The 23552-nt window shown below is 43.9% G+C and overlaps 1 protein-coding gene across 2 annotated transcripts in view; it reads right to left on the bottom strand.

Annotated features, from left to right (window-relative positions):
• The window catches only part of LOC139560273 (anion exchange protein 2-like), a 55455-nt gene that overhangs the window by 10038 nt on the left and 21865 nt on the right, over nt 1–23552 (bottom strand). The window contains exons 3-17 of one of the 2 annotated variants that reach the window (XM_071376905.1): nt 18032–18194; nt 17272–17525; nt 16536–16681; nt 16125–16393; nt 8722–8862; nt 7846–7922; nt 4532–4712; nt 4074–4209; nt 3676–3874; nt 3349–3454; nt 2876–3060; nt 1793–2012; nt 1417–1620; nt 1081–1229; nt 548–742 (exon numbers count right to left, since the gene is read on the bottom strand). In XM_071376905.1, coding sequence (XP_071233006.1) covers nt 548–742; nt 1081–1229; nt 1417–1620; nt 1793–2012; nt 2876–3060; nt 3349–3454; nt 3676–3874; nt 4074–4209; nt 4532–4712; nt 7846–7922; nt 8722–8862; nt 16125–16393; nt 16536–16681; nt 17272–17525; nt 18032–18194 — 2625 coding nt within the window. The remainder of the gene's footprint in view (nt 1–547; nt 743–1080; nt 1230–1416; nt 1621–1792; nt 2013–2875; nt 3061–3348; nt 3455–3675; nt 3875–4073; nt 4210–4531; nt 4713–7845; nt 7923–8721; nt 8863–16124; nt 16394–16535; nt 16682–17271; nt 17526–18031; nt 18195–23552) is intronic. The other variant, XM_071376904.1, reaches the window with a different exon arrangement.

The following is a 23552-nucleotide window of genomic DNA, read 5'->3' as shown; positions in this document are numbered from 1 at the left end:
CAGACAGACAGACAGACAGACAGACAGACAGACAGACAGACAGACAGACAGAAACAAACAAACAAACAAACAAACAAACAGGCAGACAGTTTTCTTATGAGTCTCATACCTTCCTGCACTATGACATCTGTGTCAGGTGTGTTGTAGATGACCTCAGTTTCAAATGCTCTCGACGGTGTCATAATGCATGCAACGGTATAGATGCGGTAAAGAGGTCAATGGAACATAGACCGTGGGGATAAGAAGGATGTCGGATTGGCACACATTCAACCAATCTGATCTAACAAAGTGGATATTCGTCAAATCCGTCATGATTGATGTATTGTAACTTCTTTTGCTGAGGGGCAACGAGGAGATTCGGGATCTTTCCCCCTTCGGCATCTTTCCCCCACGCTTTTCCATGGCATTTCTATTGTTTTGGTTGAGTTCCATTGACCTCGTTACTGCATCTATGCTAGCTATGAATGGCAAACTTGTTAGCCAGTGGACAATCTAACCCAATCAGCTCCAGCCCATTGTTTATGGGCGCTCTTCTTTCCAACCTCACCTTGCCCAGTTTGGAGAAGGTCTCGTAGATGAAGATGAGGGAGATGAGGAAGGAGAAGATCTCCTGGGTGAAGCGCGACACGAAGCGGACCAGGAAGCTTCCCTCGAAGGCCACTATGAGGACAACGATGAGCACCAGCCAGAAGCCAATCCATACCCGGCCCGTCAGATACTCCATGTCATTGGCATTGCAGAACTGCATGACAGAAACACGAGACAAAATGTTGGGTGATGTTCAGAAAACGTCATTATCATGCTCACATTTAACCATATTCCTTACACCAGCTAGGGTTGCACATTTCCAGAAACTTCCCCAAATTTGTATCATTTTTTTTTCAGTTGAAGAATTTTTGGAATTAGGAAGGAAAGGAATCCTTTAACTCCTCTAAACGGGATTTGTAAAAAAAGAAAAAGAAAGAAAACTCTTAGGGATTTTGCAACCAGTTAATTCTTTGTAAATTCTTGCCAGGTGAGTGAACAAGTGCCCAATTTGGGGAGAAGGGGGAGTTAGGAAGAATTAGGCTAGTTGCTCACCGAGTAGAAGGCCTCCTCAAACACCAGCAGAGGTCCAGAGAAGCCCACCACAAGGAGAGGCTGCGCCCCAAGGAGAGAGAATATAACCCCCTGCATTGCCGTGGCGATGATCAGCTCCGACACGCCAATCAACCCCCCTGTTTTCTCACCTAGAGAAGAAGAAGAGGAAGTGAATACCAACTCAAAATGATATGACTACCAATATACTCTATCCCTCTTTTTAGCTTAATTTCGATTCATACATTTTTTTTCCGTCAGTGCTCCAATTTTGTCCCTCTTCTTTTTAACTGTCTCCCTGACTTCCCTCCCCCAATGGTTGACTGACGACTGACTGACCCAGTAGTCCTCCGAAGGTGACGGCGGGCGACAGGGCAGCGAAGTAGATGAATATGATGGCGGCCATGCACTGGGGGTTGAGCGCGTCACGTAAGTCACTGGCATATTTGGGGTAGCGCCGTGCGGCGTCGCGGATCAGACCCCCAAACAGGCGGCCTGAACGGCGCAGAGGGTCGACCCCAGGTTTGAAGGGCGCCTGCAGAGCTGAGGGAGAGAGAAGGAAAGGGTTATTTGGGGGTCATCCCTCAAGCTCTTTCCTTCAGTATGTGTCTTTATCACCCTTGGCCATGGCATCTTTGGGCTTTTGGTCTGTAGTTTTCCCTCCTGTTCCTTTGTAGTATACGTATGTATATCTGTGTATGCCTGTCTCTATTACCTTTATCCTTTGGGCTCTTTGGCTCTTTGACCTTGAGCTCCTTGCCCTGCTGCTCCTCTCTCTTGCGGAGCATCTCTCTCTGGAAGCGGGCCACTGAGCGCAGCAGCTCTTCGCCACCCACTTCAGACGGCGGCAGCACGATGCTGCAGTCCAGGAAGCTGTTGATGGCATTCAGCAGGTCCTGCCGCTCGTCCGCCAAGTATGCCGCCTCATGGAAGTGCTGTGGTAAAATGATAACAATAATATATCGTTGCTGTCTGATGAAAATCTCTTATCTCCAAAACAGAAACTTTTCAGGAAATGGAAAAAAAACGGCCATATTTGACCATTAACGAACATACAATCACCAAACTTCAGAAGCTATTTAGGATACATTTCTTAGTCCTAGTGTCATGAAATGTTCAGAGTACATTGAGGGGAGTTACTGCTTTCAATAGACGTAAAATAATGAACATTTGTAAAAAATTGTTCCAAGGTTTTCATCAGACAGTAACGATACGCCACTTAGCAGATGCTTTTATTCAAAGTGATCTACAGGAGAGTGACTGCATCGTTTTTGTTGTATGTGTATGTGCTCCCTGTGGGAGTTCAACCCACGACCTTGGTGTTGCTAGTATCACGCTATAACCAACTGAGCCACATGTGGGGAAGTATGGGTCACACAACAGTTTAACCAACTGATCCACAACAGGGCAGTATGGGTCACACAACAGTTTAACCAACTGATCCACAACAGGGCAGTATGGGTCACACAACAGTTTAACCAACTGATCCACAACAGGGCAGTATGGGTCACACAACAGTTTAACCAACTGATCCACAACAGGGCAGTATGGGTCAGACAACAGTTTAACCAACTGATCCACAACAGGGCAGTATGGGTCAGACAACAGTTTAACCAACTGATCCACAACAGGGCAGTATGGGTCACACAACAGTTTAACCAACTGATCCACAACAGGGCAGTATGGGTCACACAACAGTTTAACCAACTGATCCACAACAGGGCAGTATGGGTCACACAACACTTTAACCAACTGATCCACAACAGGGCAGTTATGGGTCACCAAACGGTTAACTCGCCTTGTCAGACATAAGTGTGGAGATGGAGCGGCCAATCTGGTGGTAGTCAATGTTGGCGATGGGCGGGCCCATGAGGAGGAAGAGGAAACGCACAGGAACAGGAACCTCCAGCACGGACTCCAGCAGGACGGCTTCCTGCAGACGCACAAACGCCATGGAAGGCTGCTCCAGGAAGGCCACGGCGCCTGCGGGAGACAGTTATTACATTTAATTGAACTTGATGGATTATTGAATTTAGGATGATCGGACTATCCGACTCAGTGGGGCTTTTCACTTTCAGATCCGGTGTGTTAGACTAGAGTACAATTGAAGCAAAATCCTAATGGAGGATCATGCAAAAATTCACGCTTTAATACAGATATTAATAACAACAACGAAATGTTAATCTACCATAATTGACACTATCGGCTCTCCCACCAATGTGGGAACGTCTGCCTCATAGCAGGAAATGTGAGTGAAATAGCAAGGCGCACCTACGAGGACGACAGTGGCCTCTGCATTTTCCGGAATCTTCTCCAGCAACTTGAGCTCATGCTTGGACTTGGATCTGTGCATGCCCAATATGGGAGGATTGTCCTTCTGTAGATGAACACTGGAGTTTAGACACCAACAACACGCACACATTCAGACAAAAAAAAAAAACACAAAGCACTCACCCAAAGACAAGAGGGCAAAGATGAATACACACAGACCACAAACACAACTCAAACAACACACTAATACACAGAGCTTGCAAAAACGCTCAGACACACAAACATTCCGTACACAGAGACACAAAGACACATCCACACTTCCAAGACCTCGCTCTTCTCCATGTCGATGCGGGAGTCTGTGAGGGTGCCGGCAGCCCCTCCTCCATCCATGAGGGGGTCAGTCACAGAGGGCTCGGCTTGGCCTGTGTGGTTGCTGCTGTTTTGGTGGTTCACCATCAGTGAGACCAGGCTGGCGGCAGAGATGTTCCGCGTGAAAGAGCTGTGTTCCTTCTCGTCGCTCGGGTGACTGCGGGTAGAGAGGAGGAGAGAGAGAGAGAGAACGGCTGAACTGAGTTTGTGTAGTATAACCCAAGTAATACCTGAGTTTGAGAAGTGACAAATGATGTAAATAAACACTGTGAATATGTACCGTGTGTCTATGTTAGTGACAGAATGTACGTAGCAGGGTAGCAGGCGGATCATAGACAGCTAGAGGAGAGACGTACCTGTGTTTGAGTAGTAGGGCTCTGAGGACATTGGCCCGGTCCTCTACTTTGATCTGATCAGAGATGATCATCTGCTCCACCACCTGATGGGCGATGCCAGGCAAGGTCTTCTGCTTCAAGTCCAGCAGCACCGCACCTAAAGAACAACCCCCCAAAGTTTCCATTTAACACAACTAACTATTTTGTTTTCTTGCCTTTGTCCATCCCTTTTTTTATTCCCCATTTTCTTCCCTTCCTCCCCAATCTCTCCCTTCATCTGTACTTTTTCTACCTCCCCCTCTCACCTCTCTCTTTCACCCTCTCCTCTCCTTTCCCAACCCCCCCCCCTCCCCTTCTATTCCCAACTCCTTCTCCCACACCTTCTATTCCCAACTCCTTCTCTCCCTCCTCCCCCTTCTATTCCTCACTCATCCTACCTTCCCTCCCTTTGTTCCCTCACTCTCCCCTCTTTCTCTCACCGTGGGAGATGGTCTTTCGGAGCTCCAGGAGACTACGGAAGGAGAGCGAGGCGACGTGGGGTTTTCCCCAACGGTCCGTTTCCTCCTCCACGTCCTCCTCAAACTTGATCCAGCGAGCCGTCTCCCGCCACTGCAACTCCTGGTTCTTATCCATCACCAGCTCGTTTAGCTCTACAAACACCTGGAAGAGAGGTCACACATACCATATAATATAGAAAACTATCTCCATAATGAAAACCTCCTCTTGTAACTTGGATCCTGTTCCAACAGCTCTGCTCCAATCATGCACCTCTGCACTCAGCCCTCTAGCAACCCAGATTGATAACCACTCCCTCCAATCTGGCAGTGTCCCACCTGCATTTAAGACCGCTGTCATCAGCCCTCTTCTGAAGAAGCCCACCCTGGACCCGGAAGTGCGGGCTAATTACAGGCAAATATCTAATCTTCTCTTTCTCTCCAAAGTGTTGGAAAAAGTGTTTGCTGTGCAGCTCCGAGACCATCTCAATCAGAACAACCAATTTCTGAAGTTCCATTCAGGTTTCCAGCCGGCCTACAGCACTGAAACAGGCCCTACTCAGGGTCACCAACGACCTGCCGATGGCGGCTGATGCAGGCTCTCCCTGTCCTCTGATCCTCCTGGACATGAGCGCAGCGTTTGACACTGTCGACCATCCCATCCTCCTGAAGCGCCTCCGGGACACAACAGACTATCTGGACCAGCTCTGAGCTGTTTCCACTCCTACCTCTTAGACAGGACTGAGTATGGGTCGTTAGGTGGGTCCAAGTCCCGCTCCCACCACGTCACCTGCAGTGTCCCACAAGGATCTGTTCTTGGACCCCATCCTGTTTGTTCTGTACATGCTCCCCCTTGGACTACTGCAACACCCTCTTCATCGAGAACCCTGGCAGGTGTCTCCAGAAGCTCCAATACATCCAGAACAGCCCTGCCAGGATCCTGGTGAGAGTGACACCCATCCTGGCATCTCTGCACTGGCTCCCCGTCTCAACACCATCACATCACCCCCATCCTGGCATCTCTGCACTGGCTCCCTGTCTCATTCAGGAATGAATTCAAACCCCTCCTGTTGACTTTGTAGTGTATTCGTGGCAATGCCCCTCCTTATCTCAAAGAACTGCTCTCCCTCCATAACCCCACCCCCACCGTCAGGTCAAGCAATAACCTGCTCCTCCACGCCACCAGGACCAAGCTCCGCTCTTCGGGGGATCGGGCTTTCAGCTCAACCCCCCCCTAACCTCTGGAATGCCCTCCCGGACCACCTGAAGGCACCACAGACTCTTAGGAAGGCTTTCTGTTGATATCTGTGCTCCTTGGTGCCCTTGTCACGTGTAACGTCAGCATTGTTCTTTGTCAACAACTGACAAAAAAATATATATACATATTTGTTTTATTTTATGCACTTTGAGATTATTCTGTATAATGAAAAATGCTTTAAAATTGTAATAAATTATTATTATTCATTATTATTATTATTATACAATAGAATAGTTCTTTATTTGTCATGGGCACCGATTTGGAAAATATATATTGATATATATATTGGTTTTATAAAACATTGCAACTGTGTAAACGTTTACTTTTCTGATCACTTCCACAACGCTGTGATGTCCAGACAACTGCTTGCTGATTGTCCATTGGGTCAGGTATGAATGTTCTGGGAGTCTTTTAACCTACCTAAACAGTTTGAATACAATGGAAAACCCTTGATGGCTCATCAGCAGGTCATCATGTATATCAAGTTGAGAGCCTGTGAGAAGGTCTGTGAGAGGGTTTTCTGCATGCAGTCATATGGGTCATTCCACCAATAGAGTGCATTTTTAGGTAGTATAATTACATTTTTCTTAAATTGATTTTAACAATCTGTCATAAAGAGCACATGTTCAACTTCATAAAAACATATTTTCACCATTTCAAGAAGGGGCAACTGAATGCAAGCTTCACTAAATTTTAAATAACAGTTTTTATTATACTGTATATATATATATATTTTAATTGTTACAACATTTCTAGGTTATCTATCTATGGGTAACAGGGTTGCCGTGTAATGCTCGATGCAGTTTTCCACCACAAAACACCAGAAAATTGCAAAAAAGAGTACAGTAGAAGCAGCTGACCTGCTTTTACACTATGATTTGACTATTATATGTAAAAAAAAAAAAAAAAATTAAAAGAAGATCGACCTTAAAATTACGGACAGATGTAAATTAATTACTAATCACATTAAATAAATTATCATCTTTAGAAAGGACTTTGTCAAAGCAACAAAAATAACTAGGGTTTTACAATGATGGTGCAAACTTAGGAGAAATGTTGGGGTTAAGGAGGTTAAAATCAGAAAAACATGACGAAGGACATGTCAAAATGAAGATTTTTGGCAAGTCTTTATTTATTTATTTTAATTGAACCTTTATATAAACTAGGCAAGTCAGTTAAGAACACATTTTTATTTACAATGACAGCCTACCCCGGCCAAACCCAGAAGACGCTGGGCCAATTGTGCACCGCCCTATGGGACTCCCAATCACTGCCAGATGTGATACAGCCTGGATTCAAACCAGGGACTTTAGTGACGCCTCTTGCACTGAGATACAGTGCCTTCAGACCGCTGCGCCACTTGGGAAATCAGATTTTTTTTTAAACGTCCATGTGCTTTATATTAAAGGGCACATCATTTAATATAACAGGCTTTTAAAATTCAATATTGGCACAACGAGAATCACACACGCGCACACACACACATTTTCCCATTTTAGGTGACTTCCTACTCATGTGTAACATAACCCCCCAAAAATGTGCACATTAGACTATACTTGCATTTCTATCATTATTGCTGTGAATCCTGAAGTGTTGTATCAACCAGACTATGTTCCAATGAACTTAGGACAGGTGCATGAAGATATTAAGACATGTATCCAGCAAGCATCAACTCTCTGCAGGTAGCTTAGTGGTTAGAGCATTGGGCCAGTAACCAGAAGGTTGCTGGATCAAATCCCTGAGCTGACAAGGTAAAAATGTGTTGTTCTGTCCCTGAGCAAGGCAGTTTAACCCCCTCTTCCCCGAAGGCTGAAGATGTTGATTATGGCAGCCCCCAGGTTAAATGTGGAAGACACATTTCAGTTGAATGCATTCAGTTGTACAACTGACTAGGTTTCCCCCTTACAAACACACCATGCTGTATAGGCATGGTGTTAGATTTTGACTGCACAGTTACTTAAACTTCTATCTGAAGGCTAATACGGCAAGTCCAAAGTGACCTAGGCTAAAACCGTGTTGTGCTAGTCCAAAACCACCCTACCTTCTGGTGCCGTGCCATACGACCCACGAACTCCAAGCGAACCATTCTGTCCAACAGAGATGTGGATCGATACGCAACTACTGGCTGGGTGAGCGAGAAGCAGAGATACTGACAAATCTGACAGAGCAGCCTTACCTTACACACACACACACACAGACACAGAAGAGAGTGAACTTTACCTGGTTACCCTAATACAACAAACTTAACTCCCTGGCTTACCTCTTAGAGCCCCCTTGTGTCGTGTTACCTCTCCTCTTTTTTCTTGTGGCGTGTGAAAGTTGTCCCTTCATTCATTTCTAACGTCTCTGTCTTTCTCTCCCACCTTTCCCTAACTGACCTATGTACCAAAGCAGGGAGTTGAAGTACAGGTGACACATTGACTTCTTAAAACCAAACTCTCATCATAATAACGACTTGACATGTGCTACTCACACGTCAGTGCCTGTTACTTGTAACCAGCAGTAATTCTACTGGCCTACATCTCAGTAGGGGGTCGAATCAACGTGTAATAGCATATGACAGTGTCATATATGTCTACTGTATGATGGACCTAAGACACTGCATCTCAATGCTAGAGGTGTCACTACAGACCCTGGTTCGATTCCAGGCTGTTTCACAACCGGCCGTGATTTGGAGTCCCATAGGACGGCGCACAATTGTCCCAGCATCATCCGGGTTAGGGTTTGGCCGGGGTAGGCAGTCATTGTAAATAAGAATTTGTTCTTAACTGACTTGCCAGGTTAAATAAAAAAATGCAGGTAAAGTGGTAGCAAAACAACAAATACTGCCACCGTGTCTACCAAATGGATGTTCAAGCAAGGAAAGAAATGTGGAATTGGGCCATATAAACCAGTACCCTTCGCCCCCCCCTAGTACCCACCTCATGTGGGGTACGATCCAACTTGCGGCTGCGGGCACTAGGCTCCTTGTGGTCCTTGTTGATGTGTACCACCTGACCCTTGTTGCTCTTCCTGACCAGGTGACGGCGAACCGCAGGCACATCCTCGAACCTGTGGCCTAAAGGGGACATGGGGAGTGGGGACAGAGAGAAAGAGAGATGGAAAGAGAAAAATAGAGAGAGAGAGTCATTTTCTGGTCCCAAACTGATTTTCTGTTTGTTAAGTCATCAGATCAGACAAATATTTTTTTTTTTTATGACAACATCAAACTGTCTGAGAAAGACGTCATATTTTGGATGTTATCTGACCAGATTACAAACAGTTAAAGATGTAATTTTCTGGTCACTAAAATGATGTCTTAAAAACATCCTTTTTTTTTTTACAATCAGAATACAAATGACCATCACGTCACAAAAGACATCAGATTAACGTCATTTGCAGCTGGTTTTGCCCGCTGCAGTGTGTTTTAATAATCCCGGTGAGAACACACTCAGATTCCCACGGGAGTACTTTTCGTGAAAACAACATTTCAGGATTGGCTTTAACAATAGGAAAGCTTTCCAAGGACTCATGGTGTGTGAGACTAGTGAATCAAGACCAACTCCACCCTTATTAACTAGCCGACTTATTGTTTTGGTTTTTTACTCACTTCTCATAGCTCAAATAGAGGCAGATTCATGGCTATCAAACTAAGATCACGACTAACCATTGAAACAAACATTTAGATCAGTAGATCTGAATTACAAACTTGCAAATAAATGCAAGAACTTTAAACAGGCAGTCAAACCCAAAGAAAAGATAATCAAACGTATAGTATTATAAATTATAACAATCTCATAATAATTTAATTGTATATTATATCATGGATACTTACAAAAATCTTTCCTCTGACACAAAGAAAGGGCGCAGTTGCAACCTTTTGACTTTCAGAACACAGCAACAAACCTTGCTTCACTTTGGGGCAAAATGAATGATTGTTTTCCAAAGAATGACGGATGAGCACACATCACACACACACGCACACACACCACACACACACACACACACACTTTTATCTGAACATGAACCAAACAATGCAAAACTGGGAAAGTAGTACAGTGGTGGGCAGCTTTGGGCTCTTTGAAAATGCTCACATTCCGACGGTGCACAGTGGGATGGACAGCCTTGTTTGCCTGTACACAGAACAATCAATTCCATATTGGGCTCAGATTTAAGATAACAAATGCAAATTGACTGTGAAGAATAGGCTTTTTGTCTCTAAATATTAGGGTTTTGTAAGCTTTTCATCAGGGTAAGGACAGACATAAAAAACTTTTATTGGTCACAGCTTTATTTCAGTTTTTCTTTCATTTTCCCTAGAGGTGATATCATTTGGATGAGTTGTCCATTAAAGTGGACAACTCCTTAACAAATACCTTAACATACAGCCAAAGTGATGTTTACGAGATATCTAATAAATTAATAGGTTAAAATCTGAGTAATTCCACCATGTTAAATAAAGGTTAAAAAATAAAAAAATGTACCTTTATTTAAACATTTTTTAAAGGAATTAAGTGAAGATGTATTGATTGTGTATGTCTTCACACCCCAGAGTTAATACCTGGTGGAAGCCCATTTGGCAGCCATTATAGCTGTTAATAATTTGAAGAATATTCTTCCAACCTTGCACAACTCTTAGGGCAACATACATCCATTGCTTTTGTCAAAATTGCTGACGCTCAGTAAATTTGGTTGGGAATCATTGATGGACAACAATATTAAAACCTTGTTTCTGTTTTCAAGCACATTTCAGTAAGAACAGAGTGGACCACTCAGCACCTCTTGGAAAGCAGTTATGGTGTATCTTTGGTATAAAACGTTGAGTAATTGGCCCACAGAAAAAAAATGAACTCTATCCCAGGGTTTTCAGAAGACTATGGCAGGTTTTCCTCTAACTTTTTAGCTGGGCTTTGCTTCTTTTCAAATTTATTTTGATACGGACAAACTCCCAAGTCCCTGATGGTGACAAGCATACCCATAACATGATGCTGCCACCACAATACTTGAAAATACAAAGGGATCAACAACATTGCATTTACTCCACATTATTGTGGCCTGGTTCCTCTCTAGGTTTCTTCCTAAGTTTTGGCCTTTCTAGGGAGTTTTTCCTAGCCACCGTGCTTCTACACCTGCATTGCTTGCTGTTTGGGGTTTTAGGCTGGGTTTCTGTACAGCACTTCGAGATATTAGCTGATGTACGAAGGGCTATATAAAATAAAATAAACTTGATATTGGCCTGTATGACAAAGTGAAAAGAAGCAAGCCTGTGTTAAATAGTCCACTCCATATCATCCATTCGGTTAGCAACAAGTAACATTGCAAGACAACACGGCAAATAAATGTACTTTTTGCTGATCTCAATTGCAACCTTAATTTGCCACCGAATTACCGCTCCCTAACAAAGATTTTAAGGTTATATTTGATGAACAAAAATAGGACATCACTCTGGTGAATAAACGTAACTTTATGACTACTGTTCCCCGGAGGGAAACGAGATACAACACAACTATGGAGAAGTCGTTCTTTCTCGGCTTCGATTGAAGAACTCAAAATCAGGCCTGACAAGGCTCTTTCCACAGGCGATAACCCCGTGGCACGGATTCATTCCTTTATATCAGTATCGCTCTTCACCGAGAGCCCAAAACTGGGCGGCGAGGTGCCTCGTTTCCTTCAGGGAAAAATAGTTATAGTCGTAACGTTACGTTCCAATTCAGTCAGTACTCTCGGTACAACACAACTATGGGGGGAAATTAAAATCCGGCCCCAACAAATACCAAATGAAAATGGCCCATGGCAGACCACCCAGACCTCCAACTCGCAAGATGCTGTAGTCTGGGTGTTGTGCACACCGTGTGCAGCCTAATGACTCTGATCCTGGCCCAGCTGTAAACACGCTGTGTGGGCTACACTGGGAACAGTGACATCCAAGCAATGAAACCTCTCAAAAAGTGTGAAGTTGCGCACAGCACAAATATCCCCTACTGTTAACCCTTTCAATAACGGCCCAAGACGCTGCCGGACCCCTGGTGGAGTGGGAGCGTACACGGTTAGTTAACCCTTACCTATTTCTGCTCTATGCCAGGAAGATAGCTTCCATAATCCAGTGGGATAGACGCTGTTTAGAGAGTGCCCTGCCTTCAAGCTGGATTAACAAAACAGACAAGAAGCTGGTCACTTAACCAGATATCCCAGGTCCGCTTAATGTAAGCTCGTAAAGCTCGTACTGGACACAGGGCATGTAACCGCCATTGATTCTCAGAAGCAAATGGAGGAGGCGAAACGGGCAATAGCTCAAAGCTCGAGACCTATAGGACATAGTCATGACCATTGGAACAAAGGCCGGCATTAGGACACAACATACAGGAAGGGTGTATGGATAACGGGTGGAGATCCCCAACGTGTTTAGCCGAGGCCAAAGCCACGAGCGAGGAGTTTTTTTTTTGTAGGAGAGGATCTTCAGATCCACAGACTCCAGTGGTTCAAAGGGGCTTCACACAGAGCATCCAAAACCAAAGCTAATATCCAAAGTGGGAGCGCGATAGGTCTAGAAACAAGTCTGAGGACAGCGCACACCCTTTTAGGAACCTCACCGCCAGGTCACAAGCCATCAATTCCTACATGACGCACTGACATAGACACCATATACACTTTCAAAGTGGATAATGAATAACCCTGCTCCTGTAGGAACATTCAAATGTTCCCTCTGAAAAGGATTCCTTTATTATTCCTTTATAAATTATTTTATTATGGCATCAAAACTCCAACGCCTGCCGCTTAAATGCATACGCTGTTGCAGACGATTAGTAGCCAAGACCACAGACCCCAAAACTCTGGCCGAGGATAATCAAGGAGGACTGTATGCGTTTAAGTGGCAGGCGTTGGGAGCTTTGGTGCCCGAAAACAAAGGAATCGTGTTTGTGAGAGTCTCCCGTTGTCCATAGAGTGGTCCTAATAGTTTGTAGACCGATTTTCGGGATGTTTCATGGTCTGTTTTTTTTATTACTTTTACCTATTTCTCTCTCCAATTTCGTGCTATCCAATTGGTAGTTACAGTCTTGTCTCATTGCTGCAACTCCCGTACGGACTCGGGAATGGCAAAGGGCGAAAGCCATGCGTCCTCCGAAACACAACCCAACCAAGCTGCACTGATCCTTGACACAATGCCCACTTAACCCGGAAGCCAGCCACACCAATGTGTCAGAGGACACACTGTACATCTAGCGACCGTGTCAGCGTGCATGCGCTCGGCCCCCCACAGGAGTCGCTAGAGCGCGATGGGACAAGGACATCCGTGCCGGCCAAACCCTCCCCTAACCCGGACGACGCTGGGCCAATTGTGCGCCGCCCCATGCGTATCCCAGTCGCGGCCGGCTGCGATAGAGCCTGGACTCGAACCAGGATCTCTAGTGGCACAGCTAGCAACTTGACAGACAGCTTTTCATAGCCACCTTTCACCGCAGATGCAGAAGTGCGATATTGGCGGATGTGGTGGATTGAGATGCATCTAATGCAAAAAAACATATCTCTAGCTTAAACTGAGGGATTCTGATGGGATTTTTAAAATTATGTTACTTAAATTGTGTCAATCAACTCTAGGGGTTTAAACATGGACAAGCGTTCAACAAGACTGTATAGCCTGCATGAAGCCCCCTTATGTGCACAAGGGGCTCTGGCAATGGCTGACATGGTATCCCGTTTAGCAGTAACCAAACGTGGGGGAACTGTTGTCACAGTAATGTTTTTGTGGAGGGGCGCACTGATCGCTGAAAAGTGTGAGGGGTTATATCCTGCCTGTTTGGCCCTGTCCGGGGGTATTGTTGGATGGGGCCACAGTGTCTCCTGACCCCTCCTGTCTCAGCCTCCAGTATTTATGCTGCAGTAGTTTATGTGTCGGGGGGCTAGGGTCAGTCTGTTATATCTGGAGCATTTCTCCTGTCTTATCCAGTGTCCTGTGTGAATTTAAGTATGCTCTTTCTAATTCTCTCTCTCTTTCTCTCTTTCTTTCTCTCTCTCAGAGGACCTGAGCCCTAGGACCATGCCTCAGGACTACCTGGCCTGATGACTCCTTGCCCGCCCCAGTCCACCTGGCCGTGCTGCTGCTCCAGTTACAACTGTTCTGCCTGCGTCTATGGAACCCTGACCTGTTCACCAGACGTGCTACCTGTCCCAGACCTGCTGTTTTCAACTCTCTAGAGACAGCAGGAGCGGTAGAGATACTCTGAATGATTGGCTATGAAAAGCCAACTGACATTTACTCCTGAGGTGCTGACCTGTTGCACCCTCGACAACCACTGTGATTATTATTATTTGACCCTGCTGGTCACCTATGAACATTTGAACATCTTGGCCATGTTCTGTTATAATCTCCACCCTCCACAGCCAGAAGAGGACTGGCCACCCCTCATAGCCTGGGTCCTCTCTAGGTTTCTTCCTAGGTTCTGGCCTTTCTAGGGAGTTTTTCCCTAGCCACCGTGCTTCTACACCTGCATTGCTTGCTGTTTGGTGTTTTAGGCTGGGTTTCTGTACAGCACTTTGTGACATTAGCTGATGTAAGAAGGGCTTTATAAATAAATTTGATTGAAATTTGATTGATCGCTCAGACCTATGCTAAGGCCCCTCACTCTGGGGGTTGGGGGATTCTTCCTCATCAGAAGTACACACAAGCCCCGCTTTCTCCATTCCCTCCAACAGGAGTTGCTATAACGCCGGGAGAATGCCGGGATGAGCGGGGGCAACTACCGCCGAGGCAGACAAGACATTTGCTCCGACCAAAGACCCAATCCATCTCCGCGTCCCACAACTCAGACTCGGGCACCCGGGAGAAGAAGTCACTATCGGAAACACCAACCCCCTCAAGAATGCTACACGATTGTCAAGAGAACCTGCGCCGTGGACTAGGAGAACAGTGCCAGCCGCGGGCAAGCCACTGTTACTGACACCGTCTGATTGACTGATTAGAGCGATGGCAGCCAGAGCATGCACCGAGCCGAGACGTACAAAACAACAATCGTGGGTATCTTTTTATTTATCTGGGCATGGTCGCGAATCCAAACCTGGCTTGTTAGCCTTCGTCGTTTCGGTCGCGTTAGCCATCTGACTCATTGCTACAGCCAGGGCAAGCAATCCAAAGAATAAGTCATTGGTTTGTAGTTAGGAAACTAGCAAAACAAATGCAAACTCCAGCACACAATATTCAGGGGGTGAGCACGCTCTACGACAAAGGGACAGTTTAGTTGGCACAATTTTTTTTTTTTTTGTGGCATGAATCGTTTGAGGTGAAGAGCTGAAGAATTGGAAGGAATTAATCCGAGCCTCGGGGTTATCACCTGTGGAAGGCGTGACTTTCAGCGAATTTCATTGGCCGTGTCAGGCGTGATTTGCGAGAGTACGACGCCCCATAGTTGTGTTGTAGGACAAAGTTGGTAGAATATTATTCAAAATGATTCACAGCTGTAATGCCAAAGGTACCACGTATTAACATCTTCAGGTTATTTTTTTAAATATATTTTTGGAACTTTCTATAATTTTCTTTCCCTTTGAAAATGTGGAGTAGGTTGTGGATTACATAAAAAAAGATGGAATCCATTTTGAAATAAAAATTCTAAGGCAGAAAATGTTGAAGACGGTGCAATAGATGTGTAGACTTTCGCTAGGCACTGTATATCAAAAATAATTTGTAATTCGCTTGCATGGTCTCATATTAATGCCATATAATGATGTCACAGTAAAGTGTTATCAGAAATGAAAAAATTGTCATAATGATGATAGCCATATGTAGGGATGCTAAAGTGATGTCATGGTAAAATCTGAAGTTATATAAAAGTTAATCCAACTATGTTTTCAAGGAAGATCTGCTATGATGTCACAGTATATTTAACATTCATCTCCTGTGTAGTCATGGGAATGCTGCTATGATGTCACAGTAATATCAAAGTTAATCCCAGGTGAAGTCATGGAAATAATGCTACAATGATGTCACAGTAATGTATAACGTTAGTCTCCTGTAAAGTCATTAAAATGGTGCTGCAATGGTGTCGTAGTAATACTAAAATGAATCCCCTGTTTCGTCATTGAAATGATGTCACAGGAGCAAGGTTAATAGTTTAGTCATTAAAACATTTCACAGGTACCAAAGGTAATAGTTTAGTTATTAAAACATGTTAAAAAAACAAAGTTAATAGTTTAGTCATTAAATCCTTATATGATGTCACAGTGAAATGGGAATCATCCCTCTGTGTAGTCATTGAAATCAAGGTCGGTTCAAGGTCAGTTCAAGGTCGGTTCAAGGTCGGAAAAAAGTGATTGATTTGTTGATTGACTGACTGATTGATTGGTACTTACTTTTGATCCCATCCAGGTCGGCGGACCCCAGCATCTGGGCCTCGCTGTCGTCAGTGGCCTGGCGTTGGTGATGCTCCTGCAGCCCACACGTCATGTTGCCCGAGCGCCGGCGCTCCTGCAGGTCGTAGCTGCGGCTACCACCAGGGGGCGGTGCTCTGGAGGAGGGAGGTATGGAACCCCATGTGGAGGGGCTGGGGGACTCCCGGGAGGGGCCGGAGGACAGGCCGTTCCTCCCTTTGTGAGGGGCCGACACCGAGTCCACTGGCTTACTGGTACCATGGCAATGACATGCAGAGAGACAGACAGATATACAGACAGAGGCTCTGTGTGAATTTGTATTAATGTTTGTATGTACAGTATGTGTGATTGTGTGTATTGCTATATCAGTCTGTGCATGTGTGTGTTGCTCACTCAGTAGGTGTGGCGTCCTCTGGCAGGTCGGTGCCCAGGGCAGTCTCGGGTACGATGGTGAGGCGTCTGGGAAAGCTGTCACTGCCAGGCTGGCTTGGCGTGGGAGTAGGAGTGGCACTGGCAAAGTCATCCTCAGACACAAAGAACTACAGAAAGGACAGACTAGGGTCAATGAGGAAGAAGACGACCTATTCAAAAGGAAAGGAGCTGAGTGTGCGTCTTAGAGTGTGTGTGTGTGCGTGTCTTATAGTGTGTGTGTGTGTGTGTGTGTGTGTGTGTGTGTGTGTGTGTGTGTGTGTGTGTGTGTGTGTGTGTGTGTGTGTGTGTGTGTAGTGTGTGGGTGTGTGTGTGTGTGTGTGTGTGTGTGTGTGTGTGTGTGTGTGTGTGTGTGTGTGTGTGTGTGTGTGTGTGTGTGTGTGTGTGTGTGTGTGTGTGTGTGTGTGTGTGTGTGTGTGTGTGTGTGTGTGCGTGTCTTATAGTGTGTGTGTGTGTGTGTGTGTGTGTGTGTGTGTGTGTGTGTGTGTGTGTGTGTGTGTGTGTGTGTGTGTGTGTCTTATAGTGTGTGTGTGTGTGTGTGTGTGTGTGCGTGTCTTATAGTGTGTGTGTGTGTGTGTGTGTGTGTGTGTGTGTGTGTGTCTTATAGGGTGCGTGTGTGTCTTATAGTGTGCGTGTGTTCAGTATGTATGGCGTGTATACCCTTTGTACTGTATAAACCATTATAAGCTTGTGACTCCACCTGCACATCCTCGTTTTGCGTGTCCATGTCTGTATCAGGTGTGGTGGTCTGCCCTCCCTCTCCATCGTACTGGCTGTAGGACTCTTCCTCCACATCCTCTTCCTCCTCGTCCTCCTCTATGGTGGGAGCTCCTCCGGCCCCAGATCCTCTTCTCCGTCCCGTTCCCTTCTTCCTCTTGTTGCTCTTCTTCTTCTTCCCCTCCGGGGGAAGTTTGGACAGCGGGTGGTGGATGTGATGAGAGGAGTGGCGGTGGTCTGGAGACATTGATCGATATGACTGATGTCAAACGCAAACAAGGTAGTAAAGACAAACAGAACCTACAGTAGTGTGGTCATTTCCACAGGGTCAACGTAGTAAAGACAAACAGAACCCACAGTAGTGTGGTCATTTCCACAGGGTCAGGAGAATGACTGGAGTAAATGTTTGTTATTTCTTGAACAGCATTGTTGGTTAAGGGCTTGTAAGTAAGCGTTTCACTTTAAGGTCTACAGTACACCAGTTGTATTCGGCGCACGTGATAAATACATTTTGATTTTATCTGATTTTATCATAGAGAAGATGGCTCCCTATCCAAGTCCTATGGTATTTAACTGGCAGGGATGTGCATATTAAGCGAACACACATTTGCCACATTTGTCTCTGTCTATGCAGGATATTTTCAAACACAATGTAATTACATAGCCCTACATGGTCACTGCATGAAACTGTGATTGAATAGATGTGAGAGGTAACTAGGCTAAATCAGCGGTGGGTGGCTCACACTCAAAGTCCTCCTCGTTATAGGCCCGGTGCTTCTCTGGTGGTCCACGGGCCGGCGGGTGGAGGATCTGCTGGAACCGTTGCACTCCCAGGGTCTTGTTCAGGTCCCGCTCTTCGTCCTCGTCATCGTCAATCCGCCGAGGAGAGGGCGGCGGCTGGACCGGCTAGCGGCGGTGGGGGGAGGAGGGTATGGGTGGATAGAGGTTAGTGATGATTTCAGCACGGATTTACAATTACATTATATTACATCTAGAGCAACTTTTTGTTAGGACATTCAAGAAAAGGCATGCCAATTGCATAATTGCTCACAGTAAATGTGCATCGTCATTAAACTGCTCATGTGCTATGCTATAGAGCCGGGGTATTCAAATTTACCCTACGAGGTCTGGAGCCTGCTGGTTTTCTGTTCTACCTGATAATTAATTGCACACACCTGCTGTCCCAGGTATAAATCAGTCCCTGATTAGAGGGGAACCATGAAAAAAATTCAGTGGAACTGGCTTCGAGGTCCAGAATGAAGTTTTAAGGCTAGAGGATATGATTGGTAGACATGGAAGTGCAAAGTGCATGGCATCATAGACACCACTAGGGGGAGACAAAGTCACTGGTACATGCCAGGTGACTGACTTGATACTACTTCAAGTACTGCATTTCATTGCAATATATATATATATATATATATATATATATATATATATATATATACATATTGTACCAGGGCCATTGCTGTATCAAACTTATAGTACCAACAAAGACATATCATCATCCACTCCTAAATTTCCTATATATTAAAACACACATGGGCTTTTTTTTCAATTTTCGCCTAAAATGACATACCCAAATCTAACTGCCTGTAGCTCAGGCACTGAAGCAAGGATATGCATTTTCTTGGTACCATTTGAAAGGAAACACTTTGAAGTTTGTGGAAATGTGAAAGGAATGTAGGAGAATATAACACATTAGATCTGGTAAAAGATAATACAAAGAAAAAACCAACCTTTTTTGTATTTTTTTGTACCATCATCTTTGAAATGCAAGAGAAAGGCCGTAATGTATTATTCCGGCACAGGTGCAATTTAGATATTGTCCACTAGATGGCAGCAGTGTATGTGCAAAGTTTTAGCCTGATCCAATGAACCATTGCATTTCTGCTAAATTTTTTGTATCAAGTCTGCCCAAATGTGCCTAATTTGTTTATTAATAACTTTTCATGTTCAAAACGGTGTACTCTCCTCAAACAATAGCATGGTATTCTTTCACTGTAATAGCTACTGTAAATTGGACAGTGCAGTTAGATTAACAAGAATTTAAGCTTTCTGCCAATATCAGATATGTCTATGTCCTGGGAAATGTTCTTGTTACTTACAACCTCATGCTAATCGCATTAGCCTACATTCGCTCAACCATCCCGCCGGGGACACACCCATCCTGAAGAAGATTTATTAACAAGAATTTAAGCTTTCTGCCAATATCAGATATGTCTATGTCCTGGGAAATGTTCTTGTTACTTACAAACCTCATGCTAATCATATTAGCCTACGTTAGCTCAACCGTCCCGCAGGGGGACCCACCAATCCTGAAGAAGTTTTTAACTGACTTGCCTAGTTAAATCAAGGTAAAAAAATATATAAATAAAATAAAATGCAGGTAAAGTGGTAACAAAACAACAAAGTCTGCCACTGACTTGCCAAGTTAAATAAAAATATGTTTTTAAATGTTGCCCTCTACTAAAATAATATATATAAAATTCATAGGCTGTATTTAACCAAGCACTGTACTTCCAACCTGTAAACAATATCAAGATCTTAACAAGTCAACCGCATCATTATGAGACTAAGTACTTCCATAAAAACCATTTAAGAAAACAGTGATGACCAGATACAAACCTATCATTCTCATCTTAGAGACAACAATGCACATTAGCATATGCTTAAAGGGTCATGATGCAATGCATCTCTGGCTGATTGTGTATTCAATGTGTCAATGTTTTAATTGTATCTGTCCCTATTCAAACAAACAGTTTGAAATGTTATGAAACGCTATGAAACTGAACCAGATCACCCCCATGAACAGTAAACTGACTTATGTTCTGACAACGGGGCTGAGGGTGGAGGCTACAGCCCCCTGCTGCCTGTGGGACGTAATTGATAAGGATAGAACTTAGGGGATGTTATCACAAGGATTCACTGGTGGCTCGCGTGCTTTTGGTTCATCCAACAGAGTTTGTTTTCAGAGGAGGCCCACCTCTGGGTAGCAGGGGAAATATTGCCCCGCCGATGCCAGGGTTCATATTCGCAAAGTAGGAGTTTTTGCCTGTTAGATCATAATAAATAATATTACATGGACAGATGATCCTAGATCAGCTAATTTGAAGAACTTTATGAATACAGGCCCAGGGCTAGCCTCCTTCGGGTTAACGCAACCCCCATGGCTACATAAACAGTAGTGTCTCTGAGGTTTTGTCTCTTTGTGTTAAGGCTACGAGGTTAGATAAAAGGAAGGGAAAAGTCAAGGAGACATTGGTTCACTTAGTTTGAGCTCAAGCCTGCATCCTTTTGTTACTTAGGTTGGTGTCGTTTAGACATTTTACCTTCATAAGTTTTTATTTTATTTTAAATACAGGACAAAAGAAACCTCTATCAAATAGGCCACAATCTATGCTAATACGAGTTTGACTTAATCAAACATAGTCTCAAACACATAGCACAATCTATAGGGGAGAAACAAATACCCAAAATGCAAGGGTTAGTCATCGTAATATTAATGCTAACCAGAGCCACAATCGCAAATGCAAAAGGTATGGTACCATTGAGCTAATGCTAGCATAGCTACACACAGTATATCAGCCTTCGGGCAGGTACTCAGTGAGTGAAAGTAAAAGTTGTTTCCTGTGATTCAGCAATGCCCTCTCTGAGCAGTGAGTCCTAAGATAAATCAACAGACCACATCCTCACAACAATAAACGTTTCCACGTCACAAAGGATTAACCTCAGGTCCCCTATTAAGCAGCCATCTTGTTTCATGACACAGCTCCTCAGGGACGGGACAACAGTCACATTTTTCATCTGCTCAGAGCTTGACATTTCCATTTGCAATATCATTTCAGATGCTTGCATCAGGGGAATCTTAAAACAGCTGAGTGATACTACAGGTCAATTATGAAAAGGTCACAAAAGTGAACAGTCCAAATCATACGAGACCTAATTACTAGTGCTACTTAAGTAAATATCTTAATATCGTACAACTATACTACAGCACACATATAGAAAAAGTGTCTGAAGAATGATTAAAAAACAGTCATCACAGTGCGTGCACACACACACACACACACTAATGTGTCTCATTTAATTTAAATCAGTAACACCTGACTCCAATAGAGGTCAAAAAACTCTTGCTTAAACAACCTATTAAATCTGTTGAATACTAGCTCACGGATTAATCTCTTGTTTTGCTTGATAATTTCTACTCTCCTCTTGAACGTCACCCACCTCACCTACACCTTCTTTTTACATACAATATCTACGAGAAAAATATTTCAACACTATTTGGGGTTCAATTTAAAGCCACAGACTGTAAGGTGACTACCACATGTATTTATTTTTATGGAGCAAACACATCCCTTTTGCACACTGCTGCTACTCGCTGTTTGTTTGTTACCTATGCATGGTCACTTCGCACCCACCTACACGTACAGATTACCTCAACTAGCCTGTACCCTCGCACACTGACTCGGTACCGGTGTCCCCTGTATATAGCCTCGTTATTGTTATTCTTATTGTGTTACTTTTTATTATTACTTTTTATTTTAGTCTACATGGTAAATGTTTTATTCTTCTTGAACTGCACTGTTGGTTAAGTAGATATGATATTAGCTGTAATGGACTAGTCTTCTACAGTTAAGTAAATATGATATTAGCTGGATCTGCCCCATTAACTGCCTGTAGCTCAGGCCCTGAAGGAAGGATATGCATATTCTTGATACCATTTGAAAGGAAACACTTCGAAGTTTGTGGAAATGTGAAAGGAATGTAGGAGAATATAACACAATAGACCCGGTAAAAGATAATACAAAAAAAACTATTATTTTGTATTTTTTTGTACCATCATCTTTGAAATGCAAGAGAAATGCCATAATGTACTATTCCAGCCCAGTTGCAATTCAGATGTTGGCCACTAGATGGCAGCAGTGTATGTGCAAAGTTTTAGACTGATCCAATGAACCATTGCATTTCTGTTCAAAAATGTGTCTCAAGACTGCCCAAATGTGCCTAGTTTGTTTATGAATAACTTTTCATGTTCAAAATTGTGCAATCTCCTCAAACAACATCATGGTATTCTTTCACTGTAATAGCTACTGTAAATTGGACAGTAGACTAACAAGAATTTAAGCTTTCTGACACTATCCGATATGTCTATGTCCTGGGAGGTTTTCTTGTTACTTACAACCTCATGCTAATCGCATTAGCCTACGTTAGCTCAACCGTCCCGTGGACGGGACACCGATCCCGAAGGAGTTTTAAAGAAAGCCAGAGAGCTATAACACTGAGGAATGGCTGTGTAGCGTTACATTTAGCATAGAAATGGAATGGCCTCCTGGGACTTGCTATTGAATTGTCTCTGTATTATAAATAGTCCATCCTTTATGAAAGGCAGGCACTGCTACTACAGTCACGTGATAACTTGATATATTTGATTTCGCTGGTTGGCTGGCATCTACATCATTTGTTGTATATTGTAACCTACAGTTGTCCCAACTTGTATCTTAGTGAATACATGCATATTTCTTTAATGTTTTTATTTTATTTAACCTTTATTTAACTAGGCAAGTCAGTTAAGAACAGATTCTTATTTACAATGACAGCCTACTGGGGTAACAGTGGGTGAACTGCCTTGTTCAGGGACAGAACGGCAGATTTTTAACTTGTCAGCTCGGGGATTCGATCCAGCAACCTTTCTGTTACTGGCCCAATGCCCTAACTAGTAGGCTATCTGCCACCCCCCAGATACCTGATGTACCTATGAATCAAAAGCATAGTCAACAGCTACTTTGCTCACTAAGATTTGAAACTCTAGGCTGTGTTGCTGTTCATTTTCCCACCAAAGGCAGAGACATTTGGTTTGACCTGCTGTGTTGGGAAACCCAGGTGGTTTTAAGAGTCTGCTGTGGTGTTATGTAACTGCGTCTGAATCTTTCGTGGCCTTTTCTCCCCCTGCGGTGTGTTGGGGTCCAATCCGTGATGTTATTCCAATTCCCGGGTTATCATTTTTTGTAACACAATGTTAACCACATAAATACGGACTAAAACCCCTTTTGATTGAGAAGGGTTGTGGTAATCTTCACGTTCAACTATCCTGATATACAGTGGGGAGAACAAGTATTTGATACACTGCCGATTTTGCAGGTTTTCCTACTTACAAAGCATGTAGAGGTCTGTAATTTTTATCATAGGTACACTTCAACTATGAGAGACGGAATCTAAAACAAAAATCCAGAAAATCACATTGTATGATTTTTAAGTAAT

This window comes from Salvelinus alpinus, chromosome 30, assembly GCF_045679555.1.
Source record: "Salvelinus alpinus chromosome 30, SLU_Salpinus.1, whole genome shotgun sequence".
Classification (NCBI taxonomy): domain Eukaryota; kingdom Metazoa; phylum Chordata; class Actinopteri; order Salmoniformes; family Salmonidae; genus Salvelinus; species Salvelinus alpinus.
This window is presented reverse-complemented; position numbering and strand designations above follow the sequence as displayed.